Raw genomic sequence first — 25,748 nt, 5'->3', positions numbered from 1 at the left:
AATGGACTGTTAATGAAACACAGAAACTCAATGGGAGAGCCCTATGCAATGTATATACAATATCACTGGTGAGTAAAAAGAGCCCGTGCTTTGATAAGGTTGAGAGAAACACCAGCCAGGGATTGAGGTCAGGTTCATGTCAATAGACGAATGAGCAGTCTGGTTAAAGGTCTACAAATGCTTAGTTTAATATGTCGGTTTAGACCACAGCATGCGGTCCAAGTTTGCTTCCAAATCCCCTCTTTTTTTCCCCCCGGCGTCTTGCATCACTGCATAAGGAAGGAAAAAAACCAAAACAAAACCCAGATTTGTCAAGTTAAACATCTGAAATCTTTCCATGAGTGAATAATAGGTGGTGGTGTCTCCGTCTTTAAAGTCTGACAACAACCCAAAAAAAGGAAAAAGAAAGAGGGTTGCTGTGACTCAGACAAGCTACAAGAGACAGAAGCAACCTGAACCACAAATGAGATTTTGATATTCACCACAGACCGAGCTGCAACAATCTGTTTAATATCCCCAAAAATAAAAATAAATCCTGCGCTGCGTTTCATTTCGTCTGTTCGGTGCAATTTCGGCCCGTTTCATCTGCCCCACCCAGATGATTGACTTTTTCCTCTTGCCACAATTACTGTCTTTCTTTAGCGGGGAAATCGCATACTCAAGAGGATGGTCAAACCACAATGTCAAACCACGGCGCTAATAATAACGAAAACAGAAAACACGTTTTAAACCGATGCCAGGGTTTCGTGTTTATCTCCAACAGAATCTGACGTGGGGGGGAGGAAGTGACAACACAGGAGTTCCCACTTCGTCATCAACCCGTGCCCCGAGTTTAGGAAATACCTCCAAAGCGTGACTTGTGTTTGTCTCAGAAAAATGATGCTACTGCAGCAACCACAACAAAGCCTTCCTGATCATTGAGCTGACTCAAATCGGTCCCCCTGGTTACGGTGCAATGAAACACTATGATTATGAAAGGAGGGGGATGATGCAAAGCCGGGGGGGGGAAAAAAAGGGGGAAAAGAAAAGCAGAGGGAGAGTTGGTCGTTGGAGGCAAATCCAGGTCTGAGTCAGAATCCCCTGAATCGTTCTTTTCATGTCGGCTTCATTATTTAATGAAAACCAGAAAGATTTCTCATGAGGAAACATCCAGCAGAACGGGGTTAGGAACGAGTGAGCCGAGGGAGGGGAAAAAAAAGTTTGTAATTTTTATTTTTATTTTTTTTATGTCGACTGTGTGGGCATGCTGTCGTCAAGCTTTGAAAAACTGAGCTGACAGGTTTCTGTGAGAAAAAAAGACAAAAAAGTTCCACTGGTCATGTGTGCTGCTGCCAGATTTTTAAAGCTGGCGTGAACAGCAGCAGATGTCCTAATAAACTACGAGAGCATCCAGAGACCCAGAATTTTTTTATTTTTAAAAAAAATCAGAGTGTCATGTCAAAATTTATCTCCCCGCTAACATTAAGAAAAGAAAAAAAAAAAAAAGGAGGCATAAATTCCTTGATTTAACCTGGCAATGACCCCTTTTCCTCTTGATTGTCATCTTCCTTTCCAGAGGAGGAAACGCTGGTTTCTCGTTCCTGGTTGTAATCAAAACCGTTTTTCCCCTCTCTCCTTTCCGTCCATCAAAAACACACCCACGCACGGAAGCTGGAAAAGTGCCAGAGGCTGAGACCTGAGGAGCACGTTTCGCCGAAGTAGAACACGTTTAGGGCTTCAGACAACGGCAACAACTTAAAGAGATCTACCACTCAAACTACACTTTCCATCAAGCCACGACTTCAGAGTCAAGAGCGCAGAAAGACAATCAAATGTGTGCTCCTGTGCATTTCAGTGTGTGTGAGAGACAGTGTGTGTGTGTTCTCATCTCAACTGAGCAGGAAGAACAAGTTCAAAATGATTTGCAAAGCGTTTATCCTGCTATAAAAAGCTTAAAACACTTGTGCACTCTGCGTACAAGCTCATTTTGTCCGTTTTTGGCCCAAAGCAAAAGGTCACTGAAAGCGAGGTCCTCACAGGTCAGCATGGAGAAGCGCCTTCGCGCTGGCCCGTGCATAAATAATCAGTATTAATCTATCGAGCCCCATTCATCTCACACTGACAAAAAGGGAACGGAAGGAAACCTGAAGCAATACAAGAAAAATGCGATGTAGTGAGAATGACGTGGCATTAAGTGTGTTTATGCGCAGATGCTGAGGTCTGCGAGGACATTCCTTAGATTCCTGAGGTTAAGCATTTCGGTCTTACCAGAGGAACCTGACAACAGAGAGAAGAAACCCCGACGAAAACATTTAAAAATATGAGAAACAAATGAATGCATGTGTTCCTTGCCAAACTGGCATCTGCATTGTAACATCGAGCTTAGTGTAATGTTGTTAGGCTCGGGGTGAACTCTACACACCCTTGGAGATGGGAGGTAAGTGGGTTGGGGGTGGGTGGGACATTGTGACTATGACCCTTTAAAAACCACAATTCCCAGGAGGCACTGGCAATTTATTGGCTATGGGGTAGTCTGGGAGTCTGGAGCTAACAGAGTCTCTAACCAAAATAACTGGGAAAAGAAGCAGAATTAGCACAGGAAAGGCCACAGGGGAGAGTGTGTGTGTGTGTGTGTGTGTGTGTGTGTGTGTGTGTGTGTGTGTGTGTGTGTGTGTGTGTGTGTGTGTGTGTGTGTGTGTGCCTGCCTGCACAGATAAATGCTTCTGTGCAGTGTCTGCTCGCAGCGGAAGACAGGCCAAAGTGCTGCTGCCCCAAACATTTAGGGAACAGCCATTGATCCCTGTTCTTCCCCCACTTGTCTCCCATTCGCTCTCCCTCCACACCTGCTCCCCATCTTTTCTCCTCTTCCTTTTTGCCTACAACTTCGCCTCGCCTCTATCACACCATACCTGTGTCCTCTCCCTCTCTCTTTATTTTTTTGGACAAGCTATGTCAGTCACAGCTGGACCATTACTCCAATAAACAATCGTCGCTGAAATCAAAAGGTTTTTAAACCTTCCCTCCCCTCCTCCATTTCTAGTGTAAGTGGTGAGTTTGTGGTGACTGATAGCCACGCAAACCACATGCACATGAAAAAGAAAAAAAGAAAAAAGAAAAGAAAAGGAAGGCCTTTGGGTAAACCCCCCCAAAACCCGCCTCCCCTCAATTTCCCAAGATTTTTTCCCACACTTTCAATCCCTTTGCGCTTGTGCAGACCGATACAAACCTCAGGAGGTCATCTTTTCTAGCCATAAAACCAACTAATGCGTGATGCGGGAATTTTAAAAAAAAATTTTAAGCTTCCCCCAAGTTTGCAATCACCAGTATCCGGGTTCCCATTCCCACTAAAGCTTCAGAGCGCGGGGGAGGATGGCATCCTGTCAGAAAGATTCAAAACTGCTCTGTGCGAAGACTCAGTAGGAAGAGAGGCCGGCACACTGAAGCCTTTGTGATCCAGCCAGCCACCCACACGTGGTGCTAGGCTAACAGATAGCAGCGTCTGAACGACTCCGCTGTACATGCTAAAACAAGGTGAACTATTCTGTAGGCTGTACGGGCAATTAGTGTGAGAGTTTAGAAACAAGACTACTAATAAAGGAGAAAATGACATGATTTTCCACTCTTTCAGATTTTCTTTTCCCTTGCCAAGATGTTTCAAGCCATTTCTCCATTGTTCATGGTTTTAAGGGTTATTTTCCAGCTCTGAGCTTTTCCATTTCCTCTGTGCATGGCACTGTTACTCTATCTTTTAAAGAAAAAAAAACAAAAGAAAAGCACCTTTATGATAACTAGAATACCCAAGTTTGCCACTTTAAGCTCAAAATCTGCCGCGTACAATTTCCGTAGGTACTTGGGGCCAAAATGCCCCAGAAAATAAAGCTTTTGTAGAACCACCAACAAACTCAGATCTCACACTTTTTTAGCTGTAGCATTTGGGTGGTGTGATCCAACTGTAAACATGCACTTTACCACATGAATGCATTCACACAAACACACTCGCTTGACTCTGGGCTTTCTGCATCCTATCTGCACAGCTCATCACAATGGAGGAGTATGTGAGAGTGCGTGGCTTTGCATCATCTCGGCTTTGCTCATCACAATGGAGGAGTACGTGTCAAGGCGCTTACGTTTGTAATAACTGCACTGTACTCGTTTTCCACGCCTCCACTCACTGAAGAGGTCGCACCTGCCACTCCCCACCCCGCCAGGTAAAGTGAGCAGCCGATGGAAGACCTGTTCGCCGAGAGCCATCGCGTCCCGTCGTTTCATACAGACACCACCCCCCCCCCCCATCAGCTTGTGCACACCTACACACACACACACACACCGTCGCTCACTCTGCCTTGCATACACAAACACGAGCTCTCAGAAATTACCATCTAAAAGATGTAATGATGTGGCTCGGCGTATAGACACACAGCATGGTGCCGTTTTTCTTTTGTAATCCACGGATAAGTGGGATCAAAGACAGAAGGGGCAAATGTCAGCATGTGTTACTAGCAGTGTGTCTGCGTACAGCTCTCTGTGGTAAATTCACCTGCATAAGGACTCGGCATCATTTGAGGGGGGAGAAAGAAAAAAGAAAGCTACGTGGGATCTTATTTCCTGGCAATCAAGTGTAGTGTTGGAGAAGTGAGTGGCCCAAACGTAATAGATTGTGGATGTGACTATTTTTTGGAAAACCAGTGGTGACATAATCAGATTTTCCCCTTCTCTGAGCTCTTGATGTTTATTGGTGATGGAGGCTTTTCTTGCCAGCTGTGTAATAATGAAACTCATTTGAAATCAGGTAGTCTTCCTGTCAATACAGCTGAGGAGGAAGAGGAGGAGGAGGCAATGGTGGCGGTGCAGGGGAAAGTATACGGATGACTAAGAATAAAATATTATCTGAAAGTAATGTTTCATGCATGCATGCAAGACTGAAACCAGAGATACAAGTAGCTCCGTAAACATTTAATGGCGGCGCACACAGATTCACAAATTCACATTTTAATAAATAAAAAGAAAAACTTGTACTCTTCGTGAGATTCACAACACCTGATGCAAGTTAAAAGACAACCATTTTTCACTCTTTCAAAGCAGTTTGCGTGTCGAAGCTGCAACAGGAGGGCCGAGAAGGAGGCCCCTGCTCTATCCCTGGGGAAACCCTGTGCATGCTTGCATGCCAGGCAACTCTCCTGCTGGTTTGAATAATTAACTTGAGGCCTGTTCATCGTCTGGGCTCATTCAGAGGTGCTGGACCGTTGAGTCACCCTCTTTAATTCCACCAGGTTTTAGCTTTAAAATATAGATAAATATATGTATATATAGGGAGAAGGGAGTGGGCCTTATGGGACGGCTTAGGCACGCCACACACAAACTTTCTCCTCCTCAAGGTGTGAAAGTGTGTGGTTTGTGGTGACTGTCATTTCAGAAAGAAAACAAAAAAGGCTGATACACAGCTTCTCTGATCAGTTCCCAGTAACCCAAAAGACGGGGATTTTTGCTCAATGTGGACGTGCCTTTGACACTCTTTCGGGGGGTAAACAGCATATCGCAGATATGATGAGAATGGTGTATGAACAGAGGTGACAGCAATGGAAAACCTTAGAGTTAGAAGAAGAGTCACAATTAGCAGGAATCTGAGTTTGTCATCTTTCTTCCAAATACTACAAAATGACCAGCTTTTATTTATTTTTTGGTAAATTGTTTAAACGTTATAATCATCAGTGTGACTTTCATTCATGAAAAGTTAGGAAAAATACAACACAAGTTTTCCGGACCTGAAGTCTCTCACCCAAACACCTGCACTTCCGAATCAATGACTTATTGACTGGCCAGAGGCAAGCAGTGGTTTTTATTGTATTTGGCAGGTCATTGATTAGAGCACGCCCTGATCTCTCCCCTCATCTACATTCACCTGGACAACTTGGGTGTCTTAGGGAGACTGAAGCAAAGAAGAACACACAAGAGAGATCTGTGCGCTTTGAATGTCATTAGCACATACTTTTACTGCGTGCGCTCACAAATCGCTAGAATAAAAGGAAGAAGCTACCTCAAAAATCGCCTCCCAGCCTATGGGAGTAGAAAGATGTGTAACAAATGCATTTTTTTTAAGCATTTCTCCTGCTGCAAACAAAGCTTAAGAAAACTCAGCTCTTGTACAGTGTACAACATACCCAAGGACATAGCTCAGAAGCCATTACAGAGCAATCTCCAGCTCTGGTTTCACTTCCCATTAGCCATTCAGAGCCATGACAATACCCAGGGGGGAGAAGGTGCAGCCGTGGCTTTTCCTCTGCCAAGGCCCTCACATCAGTCAGTCGTTTAGCCCTCTGTAGCTCAGCAGTGCCATGTTGTGCAATACAATATATATATTTATATTTTTTTTTAAAAGTTATTTACGCTACCTAGTCTATCTTTTGATACTTTAAAGTGAAATTTGTATGAGGTAGCAGTCAACCACCCACCTTCACAACTCCAGGGGCACATTAGGATTTGAGAGGTCACGTTTGGAAACTGATGACAGATGCTGCCATTATCATGAACATTCAGAATTAAGCATTACTTGCACATATGCTTTAAACACTAGAGCTAAAAGGATGAGTGGCGTGTGTTCTTTAAAAATAAAGACTTAAACTCTTAAATCTGAGCCGTTCATGTGTTTCCTCTCAGTTGTGCGACCACAGCCACATTCTTGTCCTGTACAATTGTCCTGATTCCCAGGTTAGGCTTACCTTACTGCTGCCCTGAGCCCCGGCCCCAGATTACCCCATCAATCCCATTTTATTCCTCTGGCTCAGAGAGCCCACCAATCAGATGGCAGGATGGGGAGGAATATGATAGTGGATTGGCTCTTGTGGGGGGGAAGGGGTGGAGCAGCTCAGCCATCCCCTAACAACAGCAGTGCGCTGTGAAATGAGCGAGTATGAGAGACATAATTTACCCTTCCAGTTTTACCTCTTCCTCTACATTTCTTTGCCTGCCTTTCGTGCCAGTGCCCGTTTTTACCCTCTCTCGGCATTCCTCAAACAAACACCCCATCTTTGAAAGAGCAAAAAAAAAAAAAAAAAAAAAAAAAAAAAGTGCTTTCCCTGTCCAGTCTCCGCCTCCTCTCATCACTGCCTCAGCTATCAGTCTGCATATGACTGCTGACTCTGTTGCTTGTAGCGATGCTGAGCAGAGCTCTGCCGTGGCTTCGCTGCCACACACACACACACACACACACACACTGAAGCCGGAGGAGGTCAGGCTGATTCCTGGCGGAAGGAAACAAATTACACACCGTGTGCCCACACATGTATGCAGTTGCACATGCACTAGCACTAACAGCTAAGCTCAAGCCGAATGGGATCTCTTCTCTGACCTACTTCTTTACCGTCGCACAGAGGGAAACACTGGGCAGGCTCAACATAAACTCCGCAGAAAGACAGCAGGACCAAAAAAATAAATAAATTTTAAAAAATCTGCTGTTCGTGTGAATGCTCAGGAATAGAAGCAGCTCCTAACCCAATGTTTCAATCCCCCTACTTCTTTTTCTTGTGGTTAAGAGATGGTAAAAAGAAAAGAAAAAAAAAAAAAAAAAAAAGGTGCCCCCTATGTCGGCTGGAGGTGTAACAGCCAGCTCCAGCCTCAAGCAGCCATCTTGTCTGTTTGTGTACGTGAGGAGAATAGAAAGGTTTTTTTTTTTTTTTTTTTTAAGAGAGAGAGAAAGATTTCTCATCACCGCCGCAAAATGCACCTTTTAAGTTTTAAGGCCTCCACTGTTACAGCTTTCAGGTTTTGTATTTAGAGATCACATTTTCTAATCCTGTGCCTTGATCCTCAAACGACAGGGACAGATTTTTTCCCCTCTTCATCACTGCAGCTTTGGATGTCCCACAAGGCATCTCCATTCAGAGAATTTTCAACCCCCCCCCCAAAAAATTAAATGGCCTTGATGCGTTTTCTGCACCGAATATTCATCCAGAACTGACAGAGAAAACATCAGAAGTGCCGTTAGATCCATCTTTTTACACGGCGTATGAGAGCACACGCACCACTTCAAGCACTAATAAAACTCCTCCTGGCTTCTGTTGGGATCCTTTTGTTGGTTACATGTTATTACACCTGAAAATGTAACTAATTCTCATAGCATAAAGGGTTTTCTGCAGATAGTTTGACCACAACTCAGTCAATCAGCCTAATAGTCGATTCATGGATTACAGCCTGTGAATACAGAGTAAAGGTCTCTTGCATGCCTTAACAAAAGCAGTTCTGCTATTCATATTTATGAAAAAGAGCAAAATGATAAAAGGTTAGAAGGTTTGCGCTACAGCTGAAAAAAGGCAAGCCGCTCGTGCTAAAAGAGATTCTTAATAAAAAGCTTTTAAAAAAAAAAAAATAGTTTCAGGTAGTTTCCAGATAAAATTCGATATACATGAAATCTGTCTAAAAATCACACAAGTGTAAAATTACCCCACAGCTGTGTGTATTTTTATTTTACGGCGTTGCGGTTATCCACGGTCATGGTTGATCTTCAGTTTGCCATAACACCTGCAGCTAAAACAGGTGAACATGACAGAGGGATGAGAGGTGCTTCCCAGTCCCACAAAGCCCTCATCACACACCTCCAACCATCTCACACACACACACACACACACACACACACACACACACACACACGGGAATCCCACAGAGGGGGAAGCATGTGCCCATTGTTGGGAGGGGGACGGGGGTCTCACGAGCCCCCCCCCCTGCTCTTTGAGAAGTGACAATAGCTGCATTGAAAACACCTACCAGCCTGAGAGATACTAAAGGAGAGGGCGAAAGAACAGAAAAGGGGACAAAGAGAAAGCAGAAGAAAGGAGACTGCAGACTCCAAATGGATACGCATTCACCTCCTTGTCATGCAGAACATTCGTCCCAGAAGGAAAGTAAAGTCTGGTGTCAGCCTAACTTTACTTTGTACTCTCTCATGAGAAGAGGCAAACAAAATAACCGTTTCCAAAAAAAAAAAAAAGGTGAACTACAGCAATTTAGAATCGGCAAGTCGTTCAATATGTCTGTTAACTTCTGATGGGTCAGGTTGGACCTGAATCACAATAAACTGCGTCTGTGAGTGACAGACGCCTTCGCAAATCAATCCATCTGACAAGTTATTCATACATCAACGCCTTCATTTATGGAAATCGCATGCAAGCTCGCTGTCAAAGCAGTGGACACGTCCGCGAGGGCCGGAGTTGTTTAATCCTCCAGACTCACGGTCGTTTCGGGTTTTTAAACCGCACTGTAGATGGATTGTTTATGGGATTTATTCCACCGTCGAGAGGAGAGAGACGATAACCTCTCGCTGTTTGAACCTCTCGCGATTTTGCAACCACAAGCGCAGCTAGGAACTCAGAGGGGGGCCTCACGTCAACAACTCGCTCTGCACTTGAAACAATAAATATCTAATCCCTGTCATGTTACAGGGCCCCCCTGTGCAGCTCTGGGCCCCACGAATCGATCAGGGTTTCCCCCTTTAGGTGCCCCCATCTGTGACACACACAAAAAGGGAGTATTCAGGGGGATTTGGTCTGCGCCGCAGATGCGATAATAACTCGAGTAACTAAATGAGTGATGCGTTTTAATTTAACTATTTGTATAGGAGGAGAGTGAGCAGGTAAGATTAGTTTCTTGCTTTACAGAAGTGCTAAGAATACAGGAGTTTTCCCATGATGCCACACGGTATTTCAAAGGGGCTCTGCTATAAACTGTCATTCTGTGGAATCCTTGTAACAGCCTCAACTTTTGTGCGTTTTCCCATAAAAATACAAACAATTTCGAGTTAAACTTAAGAAAAAAAAAAAAAATTCCCAAGGTGTCATGTTTCACTACGCTGATTTGGCGCTACGGGACACCCAGCAAACGCTCCGGCTCCAACGCCACTGATCGGAACGAAGAGTACGTCACGTAAGCCGGAGTCGACACGGGAGATTAAAAATTCAATATAGGCCAAGTCACTCGATATCACAACCATCATATTTCAGCCGCACTAATCAAATTCACAGGCATGACCTCTGGGGTATATGGGGCAACCTGGGACCATTTCGTGGCCTTTGCGTTTTACGTTTCCACGCCATTTCCACTGTGTTTAATGGAGTATAGCCAAACTTTCTAACATGAATTTTTTTCCCATTTTATTTTGAAATTCAGTCGGAGTTTTTAAAATGAGCTTAAATGGCTGAATAAAAGGCATACATCCACTATCGAACCTCGTGGCCGATTTGTGCCCCATTGAAACCCTTTATAAACGCTATTTTTCACTGCAGGATTTATACCGTTAACATCTGGGTGATGGCTTAGGTTTCGTTTTTGTTTTGGAGAAGAGGCCTTAGAATTGTAATTTTTTTATTTGTCCACCGGGTGGTGCCCTTGCTCCACATTTGACCCGGGGCTGGAAAACAGCGGGCTGCTTAAAGAGACCTGCGGGAAATGACGCCTCTTTTCCGGCGTGCTGCAGCGGCTTCGCCCGCTGATCGGGCGGGACAATTTTCGGCCCCAGGACCGTTTGAGGTTGGATTTTTTTTTTTTAATCAACAGGAAATGACGTATTTGTTGTGACGTGGTACCGGATGTGTGTGTTGGAAAAAGGGGTCCGACGCAACATGCCCCGGTCATCGTCGCGAGTCAACCCGGGAGCATGCACCGATTCCGGGCTAGAGGAGAAGCATTTGCCGCCTGGAGACCATTTTCTGGTCCTGAAAAAAAAAATAAAAGGCGATCGAAATGACTGTTTGTGCCAATCTTTAGTCCATCTAAAGGCCTAATTATAATAACAATCAAATATTACTTCAAATGTTTTTTTGGGAAAATATTTAGTTTTTTAGTTTTTTTTTTAGTTTTTTTGTAATTTAAAGGGTTAAAACAACGAAAATATAATTAAAACTTTATATGAATATTTCAGGGAGAAGTAGTTTTAAAAGACTGACCAATTTAAAGTGAAAAAAAAATTAATATTTAATATTTTTATTGCACTTTTTGGGCGTGGTCGATAGTGTGCATTTTATGAAATGCGCTCCTGGAAAAAAAATAAAAGGCGATCGAAATGACTCTTGGTGCCAATCTTTAGTCCATCTAAAGGCCTAATTATAATAACAATTGAATATTACCTCAAATGTTTTTTTTGGAAAATATTCAAGTTTTTTGTTTTTTGGGGCTAAAAAAACAGGGCGCTCATGTAATAAAACTGGGATTTAAAGGGTTAAAACAATGAAAATATAATTAAAACTTGACATGGATATTTTAAGCAGAAGTAGTTTTAAAAGATTGACTAATTTAAAGTAGAAAAAAATATTGATATATAACATTTTTAGAGCACTTTTGGGGCGGGACCATTTTTGGTCCCGAGGTTCACGAAAGGGTGGGATTTTGAGGTTGCCCCAGGGGTTAAATGTGTATATACAACATGTGTCATCTCTCAAATGTTTTGCGGGGGGAGATATCCATCTACTGCGGTAAATACAGTGCGAAGGAGAGCCAGCAGCAGTCACAGTAGCTACAACAAATTTGCTCCCCATAAAAATGAGCAGTGGATGGATTTCAGCGTGCAGCTTGCCAGAACCACGGGAGGGAGACTAAATGATTATGTTACAACAACACCGCCCCAGCTCTCAGAAAACAACAATCACGGTCTAGGTAGGATATTGCGGCGGAGTAAAAATTAAAGGGGAGTGGGAGCGAGGCAGACAGACGGGAGGACGGGGAGGGGGGGGGAGGGAGAGCGGGAGGCATGGTTTTAGGGAGATCATCAGGGGCTGCGAGCACGTTTTGGCTGTTCGTCTGTAATTGTGGTGCAGACTGAAGCCACGACAGCGCTTCATGTCCTCTCATTTTAAGTTCGTTGAGGTATGGGGAGGAAAGAAAATCCTGTGTCCAAACAACTACGACAGACTCATCCTGTAAAGAGCCCGACATGTCAGTCAAACTCGATTTGGGCCTTTCCACACACCAAAAAGTTCAAACCCCAAATGTCAACATTTCCTGTCATCATTCAGCACCCTTGCCCCATTTTAAGATTTTTTTTTTTTTTTTGGGGGGGGGGGCTAATAAATACATTTAGAAAGTAAATCTGCTTCAACCCTTTCAGAGCAGAAAGGGTTGAAGCAGATTAGCAGGGAGATAAGACTGCCAGCTGATCGTTAATGGAAGCCACCATAGCGCTTCTCTGAAGGTTAACAGGAAAAGCAGGGCCTAACCACCAACACAAATGCTCCTTCACACCAGTGTCACAGGTTCAAGCCTGTCGCCACAGTAAATGTAGATCTTCTGCTTTATCTACATTAAACTCATGCACGCTGCTGCACATCAAGCTGATCTGCAGGGCCCAGATTTCTCAAAAAGCACCTCCAAACAAGTGAAATGGGCCGGGCACATTAATCAGGGGCCACATCACGCTCCCATTTAAAGTTTGAAAAACGTTCAGATAGAAAGAAGATGGTCTTCAGCTAAAGCAAACAATCTTTCAAGACACTTTTAGCCTTTAGGGAAAACACGCACACAAACTAACCTACCCTTACACCTTCACAATCACAGGGTTAAAAAGGTCAGACTCTAGAGCCGGGCAGTGCTTTCACACAGAAAAGAGAAATCACTTTGCCATAACTGATTATAACAAATAAATAAAATAAAGTAGGCCTTCAGAGTTTGGAGACGGGAAAGCTGTGGGTCATAATGCACATCTCCTTAATTCCTAATGTGCATTTCCAAATCTATTACTCCCGCAGGGAATAACATACAAAGCACGTGACCGTTAAAGTACAAAAACAAAAGTGACGTTGCCTCAAAACCTTTTACAAAAAAAAAAAAAAAAAAAAAAAAAAAAAATCAAGAATGTCAAAACTCAGAAAACAAAGATACCGACGGCTAAACTAACAGCTCTCACACTGAAAACAACAGCTCATTTACATCTCACCTACACCTCAAAGTGCGAAATCAAAGCCCATTTTCTTTGTATTCTGCGGTGTCCAACATCTTAAGCCCTTTTAAAGCCGCTGTGTGTGTGTGTGTGTGTCTGTTGTTGTTGCTGCAGTTGTATGACTGCAGATTACAGTGTAGCCAGAGAACGTTACGAAACAAAATCAGGGCTTAGGCGAGGGAGTCCCTCTGCTTTCGGACCTGCGGCGTAGGCTTCAGGAGTACAGGGGAGAGGGGGGAAAGAAAACAACAAGAGGCAATTAAGGAATGATTTTCAACTCAGTTTGGGACAAAACCCTTGCAACTCACCTCCCTCAAACGCACACACACACACAGTCTTGCTCAACTAGCTACACTGTCGAACACAAAGGCAAATTCGGGGGCCTAAGGGGCCCAGAGAAAGGGATGTGGTAGCGAGGGGTGGGGAGGTGAGGGACACTGCAGTATAAATGCTGAGAGGAGGTTAGAAAGATGTGTGTTAACGTGAAAGAACAGACGGCGTAGGGGACAAACCGCGTGGAGGGAGAAGGGGTTTCAGAAAGAGGTGAATAATGGCATCGGTACAATGGGAACGAAGAGCGAAGGTGATGCATGAGGGGCTATTAGATGGCGTCAGCTGAGCTAGCGCCCTACAGGAGAGCGACGCGCTCACATGCTTACATCACACTCCATCGAGCAGTTGATCTCAAACTGCAGTCAGAATAGGAAGTGAAAAATTAATCTAAGGCTGAGCAGAGAGGAGGGAGCGTAAAGGTAAACCAGTAAAAGAAATTAAAAAGAGAGACACTTATTATCGATGTTTTTGATATTTTGCTCTCCAACCAGCTGCTGGTTTGATCCCGAGTCACCCGGCAGGGTGGTACTCGTGTATAAATTAGGTAACTGCGTTACTGGCTGCACTTGTCTGAGTCAGCCTTTCAAATAAATCCATCACTGAATTTCTCAGTATTTAAAAAAGAAAAACCCAAACGGATCCAGATCAAGAGCTAGCTTCTCACGTACATTACAGCAGTGCTGTAAAATCTGTTATCAGCGGTTGATCGCGCAGCGCATTGAACCTCAAAATGTAGATCACCATCAGACGTGTCATCACTTGTGGGCGATGCTTAATGGTGCCGGTTGCATCTTTTTTCCTCCAAGATTTCCATTTTGTTTGTGAGCGAATTTTTCCAGCCTATACGTTTATTATTAGCTCATCTTAAAGACAAAAGTCAACAATTTCTCTCTAACATACAGGCTCAAACTGTGGCTTTATAAATGGCATGAATGGGCTCCAATCAACCAAAACATCAAAAATATAAATCAATCAAAAATACCGGTTAGAGGTGATCAAACTAATAGCAAACATGGGCTAATCTTAAATTTCACACACAACTCACAATATTATTTTTGGTGGCATACAGTTGGGTTTTGGTGCCCATGCATGAAATCTGACTCAACTTTGACACATAAAGACAGGAGTGACAGCTGCAAATTTAAATACAGCTACAACACTGCACACATACAAATCTCAAGAAGTGAGAAAAGCAAGGAAAAAAAAGAAGAAGAATGAAACCATCTCCTGGAAAATGAAACTATTCTGCAGAGAGTAGATCTACTCTATTGATTAACGGTGAAATTATGTAATAAGGCAGCAGTTCTCCACCACTTGGGTCTCCAGACAGGAATTTTTTAAAGCAAACGAAATAACAATCGTCATAAGTGACCGAGCGCTATGACTAACATGAAATTCCACTCTTGATTTCTGTGACTGAATGACGGGGTGCTTGCTCAAAGTGAAAGTGTCTGTCAATAATGTTTAAAGCAAAGAAAGGGCTTACGGTCAAGAAATAAGGCATTGTCAGAAATTGCGAAAGCCTAACCGTTTCCTATGACTATCGCAGCTTACGGAATATAATCATAAGATCTGTGTAATACAAGAAAAAGGATGAGTAAACAACAGAACAGCGAAAAGTACATTTTCTATTCTAAAGAAAGAGTTGGTTACTGCTGCGCTACTTTCTCTGTTTTCCTCCATAGTCTCACAATTTCATCTGCAGCAGAGTCTTTAGTCTCAATTTTAAAATTTCTATTTTTAAAACTATTCTACTGACTTGTGTTGAAACAAAAATTTTAAAAAAGTTTTCCCTTCTCAACTACATGTTCTCAGTTTCACAAAAAATTGATTACTCATATCACTGCAAGACAAATCGAGTAACTTCCCCAGAATGCAGCCGCGATCCTGATGCTTTAACAACAACCTAAAGAGAAAAAAAAAACAAGAAGTCGTTTGCTCAGAAATAGTGTCTGCGTGTCACTTTCTATAAGCCGGGGGTGGGAGGTTCAAGTCCCCACCTTTCGTGCACGTAAAGCTACACATCACACGCATAGCCAAGGGGGAGGGGGGGTTAACCTCTTGCTCTTTGGCTTGTCATTAATGTTTATCCAGAATTTGTTTCTACATTACTCATTACAGTGTGTGAAAGTCGTCATTCTGCATCTGTGACAATCTGGCTCAGTTACCTCATTTCCTTTCCACATCCTCAAACAATTACATCTTTTAAATACACACACACACACACACAGAACAAACATAGAGGTTTACATCAGCAAAGAGCTTCAGTCTGAAGGAGCAGGCCTTGCCTTTAACCAAGATCACCATGGATATTCTACTTGAAATGGTGCCTAATTTGATTATTGTTATCCTCCTGGATTTCTTCTCTCTGACGATCACAGGTTGCACATTCCAGAGCCCACTTCTCTCACTTCTCTCCCTCCCTCCCTCCCTCCCCCGGGCCTTGTAACGTTTGATCCGGGGCCAGGGGGAGGCCGGCCAGACATTCAGCCCAGAGTCTGGCGCCCTCTCCTCAGTGTACCATGCACTATAGCTCCCTGCTGCGCGGCCTGGAGGAAATCATGCAGCTACAAGAATTGTAAAAGCCCTCATCTATTGAGCAGAGGTTAAAACAGGGGGAACAATGCCTTTGACTCACATTCTGCTTCCCTCTGTGGAAAGCCTTAAAAAGCACCTTAGAGAGAAGAAAAAAAAAAAATCAATGGGCAAAAGAAAGGAAAGAAAAGTCGATATTACTTCACCAACTTATCTATTCATACCCTTCTTAAACATGTTTTCCATTTGTGGGAATAAAAAAAAAAAAAAAAAAAAAGATTCATGTGACTATTTAATAAAAAAAAAAAATGTGAAAGATTTACCAACTGTGGCATCACAACCCCCGGAGACTCGGACTACATGCCCTCGTGCGTGTATGTTTGAGCGCTGCGTTTGTGTGGGGCTGGGCGCTCACACAGATGTGTCGTATCAAACTGTAAGAAGACTGCGAAGTTTTCTTTGGCAGTGCAAATCAAAACAAAGCAGATGGAGGAATGCAAGATGTAAGAGGAAGAGCTCCGAAACTACCAACAACCTAAACGTGTCGCTGAGCAGTCTGGCCTTTCTAACAAATTATTCTCATATGCAACACACACACACACACACACACAGAAGACAAGGAAACAGATTCCAACAATGCACGGGCTCCTCCTCTGCAGCTCCTCTGCAATTTCACAGCTAGGCGTGGAGAAAAGAAAAAAAAAAGAAAGGGTCCCCTTCCTTATTCTCCTTGTCCTCGGTGTCTTAACAGAAAACTCCCCGATGCCTCTCTATCTCCAAAGCTGTGCTGAGTAATCGAGCAAATGAGCTGAGAGGGAGGAGGGTGAGAGATCGAAGTGGAACAGATTCAAAAATTCCACTCTGTATTCCATTATAAGACATGATGGGAGCCGGGATAATGTGATGTTTTTTTGTAAGAGAATGTGGGTGCAGGAAGGACGCACTGAGGAGGAATGAGCATTTCACCTGCAAATCAAGTTTATCCTGCCGCTACCTTCCTCATCCCTCCTGTTCTCGCACATCCGCGCTGACAAGGGAACCGGGCACATCCGACAGCTCAGGAGCAGGAGCCACAACACGGACCCCTCCCCTCCCCAAAGACTGCGTTTCAGCACAGAAACATGTTCGGCTCCACTCCTCTACATACTGTTTGAACTGTTGCAAGAAGAGGGCCAGATGCAGTTAACACCTCTTCTGTGAGCAGACATTTTGCTCTAAAGATCAAGTCAAGATTTAGACTCGCTGTTCTGTCTCTACATATTCCCCCCCACACCCCAGTAAACCCCCGTTAAAAAAAAATTCTGCAAGAGCTTAAAAATAGAGATTAAGCAGCAACACTGGCCACCCAGCCACTCTGCTCCAATGGCTCATTACGCCACATGACTAGGAGGGGAGGGATCTGCCATCCTGAATTAAGGCCTCCCCCTCATGAGAGGCCAAATGCTTGGTTATTTAAAATAAATAAATAAATGGGTTATATTTGAGTGCTCTTTAACTGAGGGAAGGTCACCGACCCATGCACGTTTGAGAGCTACAAATGGCTACAATGGGAATAAAAGGGATAAATGTAACTTTAAAAAAAAATTAAGTTAAAAACAAAAATCAAAACACTGGAGTGAGGGGAAAAAAGATTTAATGAGAGAGCAATGTGTAAGCCAAGTGAGCACCATGCCAAAGAGGGGTCTAAATAGTGTGACCAGTGGCTTGTTAGCAGAAAGAGACAAGCTGCTCTATCTATCATAAAAGAGTGATTCATAGATTACTGTGCTTAGCAGAAAGCTTGCGAGACTGTAAACGCATAACAAGAACAGCTATGAATGTACACTTCATGGTAAGCGTGAACAGGATTCCCGGAGCGGTATCTGATGACACTGTGCAACCAGCTATCTTTACAGAAAACACGATACGTCTGCATTCAAAAAGGAAGCCCAGGGATTTCCTCATCTGAACCGGCTCGGCCGAGATATTTCATGAAGTCGTGCGCGCGGCCGTGCGGGCGACGAGAGAAACGGTGATATTCCAGGCAGAAAGCTAAGGGGAGGAACGGAGGATCGATAGTGACTGAGCCTCTGCTCTTGTTGCTTCATCCTCCCCTGAGGCGTAATTCACTGGATGTTTAAAAAGGCGACGGGAGTCACAATAGGGGATCAGATGGGATTGACCACGGGATGAAAATGTGAGGAGTGTTTATTAAACTGATGCGGTCGAGATGAAAAGCGGGGAGAAGGTGAGCGCAGATCGGTCAAGAGGCGCGCACGATGGTCATTAAAAGCTAATGCCGGTGCGAGCGACAGCGGCTCGGTGATTCCAGAGAGCATAGATTAAAAAGGCTGCGCTGGAAACAAAAGCAACCGTAGGTAATGTGAAAAGAAGGCACCTGACAGAGCTCGGAGGATGATATCATGACCGATAATAATTTACATCCTCCTGTGGATGAATGTCCTTCGCTGGCCTTCTTATGGCCAAGGCCAAACCAAAGACAAAGCTAAAGTGTTGATTCAGCTTCACGGGGATCCTGAACGGATAAGCTGTGGCAAACACACACACACACACACACACACACACACACACACACCCCACTCGGGGGCTGACCAGCTGTCTCACACTCCCCTCCCCAAAATCTCCATCCAAACCTAGAGGGGCAGGAGGAAATAAATCACTCAAATGAAGATGCACACAGAGGGAACGCAAGTAGTGTACGTCACACACACACACACACACCCCTCTATCTGTATGAGCTCTCCACTACTGCAGTGTGTCCAACTACTGGACTGTTTCCTCCTAAAAGACACACCTACGCAGGCTTATGCGCACTACACCTGACCAAAATACACACACACACACACACAAGTATAACAAGGAGCGTCACACCCAGTTTTATTTCACTGCTCTTGCAAATAGCTCGAGCCGCTGATACCCACGAAACGCGTCGAGGTTGGTTTTAAAACCAGTTTATCTCACCTACTGACTGCAGGTGTACACCTAAAGACCTTTGCCTGTGCGTGTCTGTGAGTGCGTGCATCAGTGCCAGCAAAGAGCCGGAGATTGTGCTCGGTGCCAACAGCTGATAAGAGAAAAGGTCGTGTTGCATAACAGGAGTTTGTGCTTTGCGCGCCTGTGACATAATGGAGTAGGAAAGGGATGCAGGGAAGAAGGGGAGCGAAGGCAGAGGGAGGTAATGGGTACGAAGGGGTTTATGTTAGAGGAAGTAGCCGAGCTACCTTGGCATTAGAAGGCCGCTGAACACCTTTCGCCGATCCAAATTGAAGCCGGCAACTCACAGAACGCTTTATAATGATGCCGTAAACTCTCCACTGGCAGACTTCATTTAAGCATAAAAGCCACACTGCCTTCTCATTTAAAGTGCAAACCTAATAAATACGTACATTTAAAAAAAAAAAAATCTAAAAGGAACGAAGAAGATTGGATTAAAATTAGGCTGGGCTAGCCAACTTCACTCCCAGAGATCTTTCTGGCAGCGCTTGTCAAGTTATCCTTCCTCTCACAGGGCCTGCTGAGGCCAAAGGGATGTGAGGCTGGGCCTGCAGTGTGGGAAGGCTGCTTCTTCTCTTCTGCTTCAACACACAACTGTTCGCATGGGGACACATTAACTAACGCCTGGTGATGTTCACATACCTGCCAACTTCAGCTCTTGATACATATGGCTGTGTTTTGTATGTTTGTTTTTTTTTTAGGCTTTGATTTCTCTGCGCAGTGCAAGCAGCACATAAAATCGCGATTTTGTTTCCTTCATTTTGCACTGTGTGCAAACTGCCAGTAATCTCCATGAGGACTTTTATATTTTGCTGGCAGTTGCTTTTATGCCATGCTGTTACAACCTGGCAATGCAATAAAAGCAGGTCCAGGTTTTATTTTGCCCCCCTATCGGTGAATGTAAAAACAAAACAATACAATAAAGGAGAGTAATGATAGTTTCAGATTAAAAGAACCCCCCTCCATTGCTTTTCATTCGATCCCACCCAAAATGCTGCCATTTCAATCCTCACCTTACCCCCCCGTCCTCACGTTCGTGGAAAATATATGGGAAGCACCTTCACAGAAGCGGTTGCGTGGAACTCTACTGTAGTAAACAGTAAAATAAACAGGCAGTAAAATGTCGCTCTTGCCACGGTACACTTTGCTTTTGCCCCCGTAGTCATAGTGACAGAGAGGTTGGAAAGTGAACCCTGCCATGTTGCACACGTGAGGAGAAGAGAGCTCATGAAAGGAGAATTTGCATTGAAACATAAGGTTAAATGAACCGCACTGAGGCTCAGGCACGGTGAAAAAACAACCCTGTGACCCTCTCTTCATGGTCCTACATGAGGCCCACATTTCATTTGGACAGCTCAAGAACGAGAGAGAGAGAGAGCGAGGCCGAAAGACTGGGGGGGGATAAAGAGAGGAAGGAGGAGGGAGAGTCTGTGCCTTTGCACTCCCCCATTCTTGCCATGCTCTCTATTTTTGTTTCCTCTTTTTGTGCGTGCTCGACGCACACACTCACAGTGCAATGGATTTTCAACTTGGCCCTCATCAGTTGTGCGCCTGATGAAACAAACACTGACAGCCTCTTTACATTTGTAAAGGCCCCTGCAGCAGCTGTGCTTGTCCCACACACACACACACACACACACACACACACACACACACACACACACACACTTTGAATCAGAGGCCTAGCCCCTGCTGGGGCCTACAGGAAGAGCAGACTCTGCACAAAATGGCCTGACTGCACTGAGCAGCTACTCTCGCTTACAACACTCACACACACACCAACACAGTGTGTCATGTTTCGTTAGACAGGACAAGTCTGCCACACATTAGTGATACCTCAGCCATTACACAGAGCTGACCCCTGGCTCAAGAAGGCGCCAACAAATAAGAAAATAAACCTACAAAAATAGATTTTTCTTCGCTGACATGAAAGCAGGAGACAGGTGAGCTTGTCCTCTGGATTTGTTCTCTCCACACTGGCGTTTGCAATCCCTGTGGGAAATGATGATCGCCCTGCATTGTTTCGTTTTGCTTTTTTTCCCAAAAGAACTCGCTCACTTCACTATTTTGAAATCGTTTGTGACCGTTGAATCTTCAGTGTCATTCGCAGACAGCGGGCGTTCATCGGGTGCAGAAGGCAAGGGTGGCAACCCGCACTCATGTTTCAGGGGGAAATGGTTAAGCCAAGCATGTATAATTGTCTTACGCTAATTACCGGGGGAGGGGTGGCTCACTAAGGGGCCAAGAGTCCTGTCTCAAAGCATTGGGGGGGGAGCTGGGCCTTGACGAGCTGGACTCCTCCAGGTTTTTGTAAATGCGTTTGGGGGCCTAGTTTGGTTCGGGCCAAACATTATGCATTGACTGCAGCTGCAGAAAACACATGACAGATGTGAGACACATGCACACAAAAACACACATAGCACTGGGATGTGCATCCTGCAGTCAAGCAGCCCCCATCCCAAAGTCCAGATGCTTTGTCACCAGAGCTAATACTACAACGAGTTATTAAAAGGCTAAATTTATTTATTTATTTATTTTAAAACCCTTCCAGTTTTAGAAAGCCTGAAACTGGCTGGCCACAATGCAATGCCTCAATTTTAGACGGGGACTTTTATATCAGTTAGTCATAATTTCTACAGCACATCCTGTTTCCTCAGTTCAGGGAGAAGCTTACACATAAGCGGATCCGATCAAAAACGTGTCATCTTTGCAACACTCATCCCACTATTACAGCACAAACGTGCACACACGCGCACAGCAGAATTTATGGTCAGTTAACATCAATGTAACTGAAACTATCCGGTCACGCTCAGAGGAAGATTGTGTCAGAAAGATCACCATCGTGGCTGAACATAATTGATATAATAATAATAATATTTTCACCATGGGGACAAAGAGCACTTTATTTCTGTAATATTCACGTAGTAGTGAAGTTCCAAAAAAAAAAGAAAAAAAAAGCCTGAGCTGCAATGAATAACCGACACTTATTGAGTCTTTGCTAAAGATGACTCTCCTTTATGTTGCTTTCCAGCAATGTTGATGCCAGCAACAATAATTTATCAGTGATGGGTCAGTGACGTAATGCCCTACTTTTCCAACACTTATTCATAGGACACAAGGGGATACCCTAAAAAAATAAAAAATAAACAAAAACCAAGCAACCAAAGTGTCCTTAATAATTCTCTGCACTTGTTGCGGGGCAAACAAAAAGCTCACGAGCAAATGCACGGACGCAGACCCCCCAATTGTTCACACAGACCTGTTGCTCGGTTTGGCCCTTTGCAACACTTTTTGAGACTATGATTTTGAACGCACCCTGCTCCAAAAAATAAATAAATAACAATAAATTATAGAAGAAGTGCACACTTTTATAGGTGTAGTCCACATGGCGTTTAAGTGAGGATGGGTTTTGGAGGGAGGGGGGTGTGTTTAGCTCTGCTGACTTCAGTCAGTCGAGCATTAGCGCACGTGAGATGCCTCGTGCCTCGTGCAAATAAAGGCAACAATGTGTCCGGTGGGCGCACAGCAACAATCTATACATCAACGAAGTGCAAAAAAATAAAGTATATATATTTTTTTTGGGGGGGGGGGGCAGTCATAATTTAAAAATAAATAAATGATGGTGGCTAAAGTACAAGCACACTGCGAGATTAAAGTCTTTGTTTAGGTCACGCAGATGGACCGCTATAGCGAGACTGTAATTAAAGCCAGGGCCGAGCTGGACTAGCTCCTGGTTTCACAGCCCCTTCCTCCTCTACAAAATTCACCAGTGTTACTTGCAGGGACACACACAGAGAGAGAGAGGGAGAAAATGGTCGCTTCATACATGAACCTCTGCAATGCGACTGAACACAGTCTCTTTAAAAAGATGGAACCGCTTAGAAACACTTGTCTCAAACATGTCCACCAAGTAGTGTAGCGTTAAACCGAATTAAGCAGCCGAGGAGGACCTAAAGGCTAGTTAGCTATCGCCTCTCCCAACACCTCCCGTAGTATAGCACAGGAGAGAGAGAGAGAGAGAGAGAGAGAGAGAGAGAGAGAGAGAGAAATGGAGTTATCCCCTCAGCGAGCTGCTGCAATATCTGCTCCTTCTCAGAGGTCACACGAAGACCTGCCAAAATCGTCGACACCGGCGCTGGACTTGACTTGTACAACGGCGGTAAAAGCCGAGGGCAGGCGTGTAGCAAACAAACAAACCCAGGAGTGTGACCGCAGCGTTTCGAGAGGTGGAAATTGAATGAAAATGCCTAATCGCATGACCCCCTTTTTCCTGCTGCACGGAGAAAATTAAAGAGCCACAACAGTCCGCGAAACATGTCGGTTTGTCAGCCCCACGCCAAAAACACACACACACACAGAGATATATATACACCCTGCGCCAGGACTGTAACACTTAGCCACCCATAGACTCGAGCATGAGGACGGGTTATAGTAAGCCATATATTCCGAAATGCTCAGCATGGGACGAAATGAAGTCGCAATAGCCGAGCCATGGCCGACAGGCTCGTCTTCACGACTCTGAGTAGCAAGAAACGGCTAGCGAACAAAAGCGTATTCTGGGAAACTGTTTGCCAAGTCTTTTAATTTAAAACCTTTTAGGGGCCTTGTAGCACAGCCGAAGCATGCTATGCACAAAATCACGGGTTTAAACCGGCCAAAATAAGCGAAGCAATCCCCCTTCACTGCTACAACCAGCACCACTAAAGCACCCGATGTTCAAATAGCCTAAAACATGGTCGGTGTCGAAGAAACGCTGCAGCAGACGTTGAATAAACATTGCTGTCTCTTTAAATTAAAAAAGGAAAGAAGAAGACATGTTATTGTTAACACGTCGAGGCAACTTAAAGGCGTTACATTTTGGAGGATATTTGACCCAAATGGAGCCCAGGCTGCATGATGGTAACCTTCACCAGCCCGTGATGGAAAGTTTATGCGTTTTCATCGAGGCGAGCAAAGGCAAACTTGAATAGAGCCGATATCAGTGAGCATTTCTGGCAATAATAATAATAATAAAAATACCAGCGTTCACTTACATATTTCTTTTGGATGATATTCCTCTTAGGTCGTTCCTTGCTCATTATGCAATCCCCCAAAAAATGTTTGGCTATAGAGAGAATGGCCACATGAATTTCTTTCTTTGACTATCGCTTCTCCCGGAGCTCCAAAGGACGATTTAAATCCCCGGCTCTGTAAGGAAAAGCTTGCTGGCTTTGCAGAATCCTCCTTCGGTGTTTCCCCGTTTGAAGAATTCGGATTAAATCCCCCGGAAATATATATATCTATATATACAGATGTATATATATAAATATATATATTCAAGAGTCGACGACGAACAGAGACGGACTGAAGCCAAACTCACTTGGGGATAACATAGTCAAAACAAATGCACAACAATAAGTTCCATTCGCTCCGACAGCTCGGCTTCTCGTCTCTGCGCACTCGCTCCCGGCTCCTTTCAAATGCATGAATGTAGCTGTGGTGATGTCAGAAAAGTTACATCTTGTTTGAGGCGACGAGACATCGAGAAATAAATAAAATTACAAAATAAAACGTTAGGTGTCACGTCGCTTTCCTTTTTTTCCCTTTCTTTTGGAGGGGGGCTGGAGCCTGAGGTCGTCGACAGATCCAGCGGCACTGCTGTGCTTACCGAGAGCAGCTCCTTTCTTTCACTGCCTCCGCCTCCTCGCACAACACCGCCACCATCAGCGGCAACTTTAAAAAATTCTCGAGAGACAACCCCGAGCACGTAGCCCTGCTAGATAAGCCTATACCGTGTTCTTTTACGGATTTATGGTGTGTTTGTGGTAATCGTAACAAGCTTTTTTTTTTCTAGTAATCCTGCACTACATGGCGCGTTTAAAGTCCTATGCAGCAATAGCTTGCTAAGGTCATTTCGAGGAAACACCAGTGGTCACAATAAAGTTTATCTTCTTCTTTTTAAAAAAAAATTACTCTTGTGTCTTGGTTTTGATGTTAAGACAGTTAGTTTTATGCTGCAGTTTTAATGGGATTTAACATTTCCACTAAGAAGTTGTTAGGGGACAAAAAGAAAAAGTGAGGGTTCCCTAACGCGAATTTGAATGCGAATGACTGCCCCCCTCCACTCCCACACCACAACCACACAACCTCAGAGCACGTGGTTAAACATTAAAGCTCGACCTGAATGGTGGGAGATGCTATACTTTTAGGAACTTTTCAACTGAGAAAAACTTATTGTTATAGAGAAGAGAGTTTCACGCCCAGTGTAATGATGTCACTGGTGCAGTTCCACAGAGCGACTTTGCAGACCAGCAAGAATAAAAGCATGATGTGATCTGAATGCATTAAGCAGCTTCATATTTTTAAAACTACATATACACATGCATGCATGTGTATATATTTTCAGATATGCTTTCTTGGATTCTTTTTAAAGCACTGTGTAGTGACTGTTAGCTGACTGGATGTCCTCATCCCCCTCAGTATCAGTGGGCTTGCTGTGGTATTACTCTAATGTACTGAGTGGGATGGTTGCTCCGTTTGAACCACAGAGGTAGAGGTAGTTAAAAGTAGTGTGTGTGTGTGTGTGTGTGTGTGTAGAGGGGGAGGGGATATTAAGATGAATATGCAGCTTTGTCTCCATGGTATACCCGAAGAGAACTCTAACTGTATAATGATGCTGCTTTTTTAAACTAGTTGTTACTGAGCAGTGCTGGTTCACTGAAAAGTGTGTTTAGGCCACCAGAATGGAAGAAATATTTCCACTACAGTTTTTTATTTTCTCCAAGAGATTCACTGCATTGTCCATAAAGCTTATTGATAGATGGCCTTGAAATTTGCTACAGAGCTCCACCGGGTCTGGAGGATGAATCCTTCAGACTTTTTTAATTCCTTTTTGCCTTTTTATATAACCAGCAGATGAACATTTTCTCTGAAATATGTCAACATATAAACAATGAGCTGGTGGTATTTCAAAGTGCACATAGGGGTGATCTGCTTAAGAAGTACTGGGTGG

General features: G+C 44.0%; 1 protein-coding gene across 1 annotated transcript in view; it reads right to left on the bottom strand.

Annotated features, from left to right (window-relative positions):
• The window catches only part of jarid2b (jumonji and AT-rich interaction domain containing 2b), a 106,881-nt gene extending 82,454 nt beyond the window's left edge, over positions 1–24,427 (bottom strand). Inside the window, exon 1 of the mRNA XM_086280117.1 lies at positions 23,791–24,427. Coding sequence (XP_086136243.1) covers positions 23,791–23,835 — 45 coding nt within the window. The 5' untranslated portion in view covers positions 23,836–24,427. The remainder of the gene's footprint in view (positions 1–23,790) is intronic.
• Positions 24,428–25,748: the final 1,321 nt, after the last annotated feature.

This window comes from Aulonocara sp. 'chitande type north' Nkhata Bay, linkage group LG22 (genome assembly GCF_057382095.1).
Source record: "Aulonocara sp. 'chitande type north' Nkhata Bay isolate Kocher_YH1m ecotype deep benthic linkage group LG22, A_spYH_male_GT1.1, whole genome shotgun sequence".
Taxonomy (NCBI): domain Eukaryota; kingdom Metazoa; phylum Chordata; class Actinopteri; order Cichliformes; family Cichlidae; genus Aulonocara; species Aulonocara sp. 'chitande type north' Nkhata Bay.
The sequence above is the reverse complement of the archived record's forward strand: the minus strand, read 5'-3'. Positions and strand labels throughout refer to the sequence as shown.